At 39.2% G+C, this 7,952-nt stretch overlaps 1 protein-coding gene across 2 annotated transcripts; it reads right to left on the bottom strand.

The window, feature by feature from the left end:
- Positions 1–1,190: 1,190 nt before the first annotated feature.
- Positions 1,191–7,581, bottom strand: GDAP1 (ganglioside induced differentiation associated protein 1). Of its 2 annotated transcripts, XM_015416202.1 has the most exons (6): positions 7,524–7,581; positions 6,463–6,655; positions 5,920–6,093; positions 4,527–4,621; positions 4,114–4,228; positions 1,191–1,844 (listed from the first exon to the last, which is right to left on the bottom strand). In XM_015416202.1, the coding sequence occupies exons 2-6, from the start codon at positions 6,566–6,568 to the stop codon at positions 1,462–1,464; spliced, it is 873 nt and encodes a 290-aa protein (XP_015271688.1). In that variant the 5' UTR covers positions 6,569–6,655; positions 7,524–7,581; the 3' UTR covers positions 1,191–1,461. The 2 variants fall into 2 exon arrangements, with proteins under 2 accessions (XP_015271688.1, XP_015271690.1); XM_015416204.1 differs by lacking the exons at positions 4,114–4,228; positions 4,527–4,621 and having other exon boundaries at positions 7,524–7,559.
- Positions 7,582–7,952: the final 371 nt, after the last annotated feature.

Below are 7,952 nucleotides of genomic sequence, written 5' to 3'. Positions count from 1 at the left end.
AGTCTCAGATGAAATGTTGCTTGTGCAAGCAATGAGTATGATGTCCTCTGCATTTTGCCATCATGCTTCCGCCTTGTATTAAGCTAAAATCCTTAAAGAATAGGACACAAAGAACAGACTCAAAGGTACTCAAGACAGCAAGTACAGAGCAAACCAAGTGACATCATGAAACTCCAGATCTGATGGACAGTGGCTAATATGGCAGCCAGCCTCCCTGGATGCTTGGAATTACAAATATCAATAGAATTTCCTCCACCAAACTTCAGGGCTCCTGGGACCATCAGGAGATGAGACCTTCTTCCAGTATAGGCAAGCTCTGTGTTTCCAATATGCTATTGCTGTTTTGCATGCCCTTCCATATCTAAAGTCCAATAAATCCATCATACATAGAAGTCAAACCATTTTGGATCTGTGCTTAGCAATCAAATTCTTAGTTGGTAGACCAATTTTATTTGGCAAAAAAGATAACTACAACTCATTGGACACAACTTCATTTACAAATGTATGTATTCTTCTGGAAGTAGAAGATATTTTTTGAGGCACCACCTGGACTATAATCACATATGAGCACATAAAATGTGCTTCCATAAAAATTACACATACATAATATCAAGTGCATGATACACACTAGTGATGAATTAATTTATGGTACAAATATCTTCTGTGCAAGTATTATGCAAAGCACATGTTCCATTATAGTAACTAGCCCACATGGATGATCAACAGGTTCTGATGCTCTGCTCACCTATAATCTGCACCTTGGAAGCCTGCCACTACGTTACAAAAGTCTACTCAAACCTATCACGTGCTTTCCAAATGTGTTTTCAGTTTGTGCCACTGTGTCAGTCTACATTCCAACAGCCCTTGCAATCTAATCTCTGCTAAATAAATAATTAATTCAGAAGAATGACATTTCCCCATATTTACTGTGCCAATCTAAGGCCTATGTGCTATTTTTCAAAGTGGTGTATGAGCAATGTGAAAATGCATAATTGTCAAATGGTCACACTAAATAACTTTTTAAAGAATGGCTTTTAGTAAAAATTGTTTCAGAGGGGAGCTGCATTGGTCAGCAGTAGAACAGCCAGATTCAAGTCCACCTTAGAGGCCAACAAAATTTGGCGGTATAAGCTTCTGAGAGCCAAGCTCTTTTCATCTCTGTCTGATGAAGGGAGCTTTGAATCTCGAAACCTTCTACCCCGAAAATCTTGTTGGTCTATAAGGTGCCACTGGACTCGAACATAGCAGTAAAGATTGTGAAATGTATCTAATTGCACATCTCCATAGGATTCACAGTTTGAAAAGTATTTTACATCATCTCATTTTCTTTTAAGGTTTAATTTCCACTACCTCTACATTGCCATTTTGATTCAGTAATAACAAGAATGTACTGCACTTTAGAAATGTAGTGGCCTGTCCTATCAATCAGGACTTCTTCTTTGGGGTAAGCAGATAGAGCCTCTATAGATAACTGTGTCTTGCTCTAATGGATAGCAGCATGTTGGCAAATCTCTTCTGAAGACACACAAAAGCAAAATACCCTATTCCTGCTACAACTCCAACCAAAAGAGTAGTGCCAAAAATTCTCGGTGCCTTCTTCTTGGCCACCCGAAATGCAGTTGGAAGAACTGCTGAGATTAATATGTTGTTGACATGTCCAAGAACCTTGTGAAATGTTTTTCTCTTCAGGACTCGCTCATAGTAGATTTCCAAGTTAGGTCGCTTTCCATTTCCCCAGCTTCTCCTTGCCAATCCAATGAACTTCAAACGATGCAGCGTAACAGCAAGGGATATGTCAGCCAAGCTGAAAAATTCACCACAGAGCCAGGGCTGGTGTCCATTTTCTAATCAGAAATAAAGGCAAAAAGGAGTTGAGGAATAAAATGCAATAGGATTTATTTGTTTATTTATTTATTGCTTGGATTTTTATCCCACACTTTAGTAAAAATTGTTTCAGGGCTCAGGGCAGCTCATAACAGATTAAAAATATAATTAAAACAATAAAAACATTCTGCAGTTCAATAATTTAACAATTTAAATAATTGAAAGACCTCCCAGGATCATGAATCTGTAATGGTTTTTTACAGTGTGGTCATTTTTACAGAGTAGTCATTTCTCCTAAGATTGTCTTAAGAGCGTGATTCATGTTAGAACAGCTAGGCGAAAGTTTCCTTACTGAAAAGACCCATGCCTTATTCTTTTCCCCTCTAGCATTACACCTTAAATGTCAAGGCCGAAACGTTCTGTTAGCTTGTCAAATTCAACCTTACTTTCCACATTAAATGTGGGATGCCATCTAATGTTTCTATGAACAACATACTTAGGGAAACTGACAATATCCTAAATTGAAAACTGCCAGGTGACCCGAAGATAGCCTTGCTAAACATTTTACTGGATAATCTTTCAGAAAATGAAACACTCCTAGCTAAAAACCTGTTGGCTGCAGAAAAGACACTGCTGTCAAAGTTTTGGAAGCAGTCAAATCTGCCTGGTATAGATGAGTGGGTCTGTAAAGTATGATATGCAGCTTTGATTAATAAGATAACAGTATATAAGATGATCTGTGCAGGAAGAAGGCGCTCCCAGGTGTTAAACTTAGGATTCCATTTATTAGATACTGGAATAGATATAGGCCAAAAGAACAAAAGAAATTATATTAAAATATATCTAATTGTTCAACTGTAGCAGTAGAAAAGACAGACTAACATGGCTACCCATCTTGATCTATGGACAACTGTAGCTGGTAGAAGAAGCTAAATACACACAGCTGTGCAGCTGTGAAGGTCTGGAATTTACCTAAATTTATGGAATACTTTAATAGAGAGTTGGTTATTTTGTATTATATATATTTAAAGATTATTTCTTTGTAACTAATGTGATTAGTTTATTTATGTAATCACATGAATAGTTATTTTAAAAATACGACACATACGTTTCTATGCATGAAAGTTCAATGTCCCCAACTTCTGTCCAACCACCTGCAGCCCAAAATACCCCCAAAAGTGCTGCAGTGTTGGAGGCAGGGATAGAGGGCTGTCACAGGAGTGGCAATTGGTAAAAATCATCTCCTCTTGAATGCACAAATCTTTTTGACAAGATCGAACCCCAAGTTTATTTGGACTACAGAAAATGAGTTCTTCAAACATAAAGGAAAAACCTGTACTTCAAGGGGAAAAGGCTACACACCTCACAGTACCAGAAATAGACACCTACCATGACAGCCAATTAGCTACTTCAGAAGAAGGTCCATATTAATATTTTATATTTGAATATGGTACTAAGGAAGCGACACTATCATTTTTATAGCTAAAATTTGATTCTCCTGCTATCATTGCAATCTCCAAACTTTGTCCTATTTAATATGTTGTCGAAAGCTTTCATGGCCAGAGTTCATTCGTTTTTGTAGATCTTCCAGGCTGTATGGCCATGGTCTTGGCATTGTAGGACCTGATGTTTCACCAGCAGCTGTGACTGGCATCCTCAGAGGTATAACACAGAAAGATGGAGTACTCTCTGTGTCAAGATGAGAAGAAAAATGGAAGGTAGTTAATTTATATCTACTGAGGAAGGAGGGGTAGGGCTGAGTCATTATCTTGTAGGAGTTCCCCAGGCTGTGACATGCTAATGGAGGAGCTTTCCTGAGGAGGTTTTTTTGCATATGGATTGGCTGTTGAAATTCTAATCTTATCTGTAGTGCTATTGTAAGATGTAGAGCATTTTGAGTTTTTCAGGACAGGAAACCATGCCCTGTTTATTTTTAAACTCTCTTCTTTCCTGTTGAAATTGTGTTTATGTTTATGAATTTCAATGGCTTCCCTGTGTAATCTGACATGGTAATTGGATGTGCTGTCCAGCCTTTCAGTGTCTTGGAATAAGATACTGTGTCCTGTTTGAGTAAAGCTATGTTCAGCCACTGCTGATTTTTTAGGATGGCCCAGTCTGCAGTGTCTGTATGCTACACTGTGTATTTCAACAGTTTCTGAACCATTTTCATGGATAGCCCCAGGCAGAGACCCCTGAGTAGGCAAATAGCAAGTGTTGATGGATGGGTCATGATAGCCAAATTAAAGCAGCTACAGTCTAATGAACAGTGAAATATGAAGAATTCCCTACCAGGTGTTTCTTCATTTCTTCTTTGCAACTCAGTCTCAACCTGATCCAAAACTTTTTCCAGTTCATCCAGTATTTTCTTTAAGTACTTTATGTTATCATGATCCATAAGTTTAGTCTACAAAATACACACAACCAATCAACCAAAACAGACACAATCCAGCATCAATAATGGCAGATACCATATCCACTTAAGCAGAGTTATATAAGCGCACTAATATATAAATTAATACATTTAAAATGAATTAATGAATAAATAAATGAATGAATGCATTAATTAATTAATTAATTGAGTTACTGCAAATAGTTATCTTTATAATGGAATTATTCTTTGGGCAAATACATGCAGTATCCACATATTTCTCATTAATATCATATCCTGGAAACCTTAAAGCATAAGTATATTCTATTCTTACTTTAAGACGTTTCTGTTTTGCTATATATGCATCTTGCAGATCTGGGTTTTCTTCAGCAAGCTTCTTTAATTCAGATTCAGTGTTTCCTATCTGGCCTGATAAAACAAAAATAAACTCACTATAAGATAATCAAATCTCTTCCAAATTGCTAGTTGTAAATGTACCTGCATTACTGTTCATTCAACCAATATCATGAACAGGAGACACAACTAAAACACTAATGGGGTTTAAAGGTCCAGCGAGCTACCACTACTACCAAATATTGTGTGACCTGCAAAGTCATTTGTCATTCTTTGTCACTCAGCAACTGCGAAACATTGGCCTCCACAGAAACAAAATTCTTTCTTTCCGGTCAAAGGAAATATCAACACATTTCTAACATCTAAAAACCAAAGGCATTCAAGAAGAATATGATCAATAGTATCAATATTCTCTAATCCACAGACACATAACGTATCAGACAATGATATACCAAAGTACCTTCCTGTCATAGCTGCAGAAGGAAAGGCATTCATATAGGCCAGAATAAAAGCCCTTCTGTATCCTGGTACAGTCAAAGTCCAACAATACCTTGGGATCTTCAACGTGGGGCATATTCCAATAGCAAGAGATGAAATGGTAATATAGTTAACTTAAATAGTGCATTAGGAACTTTTTATTATGAAGCCTAACAACAGAGAGTCCAGTGGTCTCTAAGGCTCCATTCACAAAGCTAATGTACTTGTTCAGTCCTTCTAGCCCGGTATAAAGAAACCCCCCCACATGCACATTAATTAACCACATGGAGAGAGCAGGCATGAGTGTGCTGGCCACACATACACTCCCTCCCCATGATCAGCAACACTGCTTTCACAAGATTGCTGATAGCAGGGAGGGGTTGTGCACATGAACACTTTCACTATGCAGTCGAACTCTGTAGATGACCAGGCAATTGAGCAGATGCAGGGGGTGGGACCAGCATGCTCAAGTCTGCCTTCCTTCCCCTTTCTGTAAGTCTATGTGAGGGGGGGGGAGGTGTCATCTGTTCTGGAATACTGCAATCATATGGACTGATACCGGAATGCAGGAGTTATGTCCCTAGCGGGCATTCTTCAAAATGAGTGTATTTTTGATGAGCAACAAAAGCATATCATGTGAACCTTTTTATTGTTGTAATAGGCTTGAAGATTGTATAGCTGACAAGAGGGTGTCCTCATTGAAATGATAGTTTGCATTGAAATGATAGTTTGCAAGAAGACCAGTAGTATTTAGGACCCAAGACAATTACATTTTTGTAGGGTTATATTACAGTTACATTTTTGTAGGACAAAATCTGCAATTTGAGTTTGATTTGTAATCCTAGAGGAAGCCAATGCAGTCTCATGAAATATTATTAAAACATGAAAGTACATACTGCGAATTCTAGTAGTGGCATAAGCTGGAATCATAGAGTCTACTGCTAATTCAGGATGTAAAATGCAGCCATGTGTATAGGCATCCATAGGTAAGGAGTCCAAGAGCTCTCTGTAGTGCTGAACCCTTGGGTAGTACATGCTTCCTTCTTCTGGCATGAGCCTTGGAGTTTTTTCTGGAAAAACATGGATACATAACAACTAAAACAAAGTTGCAATGGCTAATATTTTCTTACCAGTGTGACATTGTGGTATCATACCTGTCAACCCTCACAGTGACAGGCAGCTATGAAGGAGGTGGGGGTAAAGAGCTGGTTACCAACTTCCCACTATGGCCATCCTTTGTATCCAAGATCAACACTGCAAAGGGTATTCTAACAGCCCCAGTTTTTCTATGTGGTGCAAGAATTAAATTGCATAGTAGACATCCATCCAGACAAAATGAAGTCCCTCAAGTTTGCTCAACCCATGGTAAATCAACATGTAAACAAAGCACCATGCAAGTAATGAGCAGCACTGACATTGACAAAAACTCTTGCTGTTACCATTCACAAAAGTCTCCTCAAGGTAGTCAATTATCTGAGTTGCATCACAAATGATGTTTTCTCCATGGATGAGGACAGGGACTTCTCCAGCTGCATTGAGTCGCATGAACCAAGGCTCATTGTGTTCACTCAAAGGAAGGCTTACATCATGCTCTTCACACTTCAGCTCTTTTTCAGCAATTGCCAGACGCACCTAGAAAATATTTGTAAACTTTCCCATTGAAGCTTTACACAAAACAAATATGGCACATTTCAGTAGATTCCCAGAGATAATATGGTAACCAGAATAAAGGATACAGATTTAGCAGTGTGTGCCATATTGGTCCTCTGTCCTCCAGGAACAGGTTTAAAGGGGTATTTGGGCTACTGTGGAAGGGGAAAGATGAGAAAGTTGTGCTGCATGGGTTGAAAGCCTTGCATCCACAGAAATGCTAGCCTGGACCCAAGCCAATGTCTGTAAGATGCCCATACAGAAGCAGAGCTAGAAGACTTGTTTAATCTAATTTACTCTGTGTGTATATGCTTCCTGTAAATAAAACTTTCACCTCTGACGTTTTTCTTCAGTGGAGATAACCTGTATGAATAGCTCAGACAAGCTTGGACTTGCCACAGTTTGGAAGCTAAGCAGGATAAGTCATGATCAGGACCTGGATGGGAGAACACCAAAAAAGACAAGGAAGGCAGTGGTAAACCCTTTCTGCATATCTCTTGCCTTGAGGGGGTCGTCATAAGTTGGTTATGACTTGATGGCACTTCTTATAAAGAGGCATGCAGGAAATGCTGTTTTGATATTTTGCTTTTGAAAATACCTAATGTTGCTAATCATAAAATGGGCAACAAGCAATGCAAAGAGTAAGCACTCTGAGGCCTATTAAAGAAGTGTCCTAGCCTCTGGATCCACCTCTTTTAATTCTCCCTCCCCCACCTTCAGCTCTGTGTAGAGATGAAAACACAGCCCATTCATCCACAACAGTCTTGCATAAGGTGGGCGGAATGGACCCAGGGAGCTGTCCGGGTCCTGAAATCTGACACTCCTGGAAGCAGCAGAACTAGCCACTCACCTTTTGAGAACTGAAGGACTGTGTCCAGTGATACAGGATAAGTTTGGCATCTGTCTTGGAATCTTCCTCAGGTAGAACCATTCCACCTGCAGTCTGATGCTGCTTCTCTTCTGCCATTTCTCCCTTTCTCCCTGTTCAGTTCACTATCTTGTCAGGAGCGGCTGCCTGTGATATTTTGCTCTCTGGCTGTTACTGAGTCTGCTCCATGCACTGAGCATGCTCAGTGCTGGCAAGTGAAGCAGCTGCCCTAACAATGCTCTGATTCTCGGGGAGAATGAGATTTCTGATGGTAGTTATAGATGGAAGAATGGTATTTCAATTGTCCTCAGAGAGTTTGAATAAAGGTGAACACAGTGAAGTTGTAAGAGGGTTGCTATATGAATAAAAAACAAATCATTCCAGGATTTTTCCTGGACTGTATTACTTCTT

This window comes from Gekko japonicus, unplaced genomic scaffold (assembly GCF_001447785.1).
Source record: "Gekko japonicus isolate JY-2015 unplaced genomic scaffold, Gekko_japonicus_V1.1 scaffold520, whole genome shotgun sequence".
Classification (NCBI taxonomy): Eukaryota; Metazoa; Chordata; class Lepidosauria; order Squamata; family Gekkonidae; genus Gekko; species Gekko japonicus.
Note: the sequence above shows the minus strand (reverse complement) of the source record. Positions and strands in the feature narration are given on the sequence as shown.

Bases quoted from the DNA above. Each gene is read 5' to 3' on its own strand.
- GDAP1 (XM_015416202.1), bottom strand. From the start codon at position 6,568: ATGCGACTCAATGCAGCTGGAGAAGTCCCTGTCCTCATCCATGGAGAA. The intron at 6,094-6,462 runs GTAACAGCAAGA...ATGTTTTTCCAG, and splicing joins TGAGGAGACTTTTGTGAATG to AAAAAACTCCAAGGCTCATG. The intron at 4,229-4,526 runs GTAAGAATAGAA...TGTATTTTGTAG, and splicing joins CAAAACAGAAACGTCTTAAA to ACTAAACTTATGGATCATGA.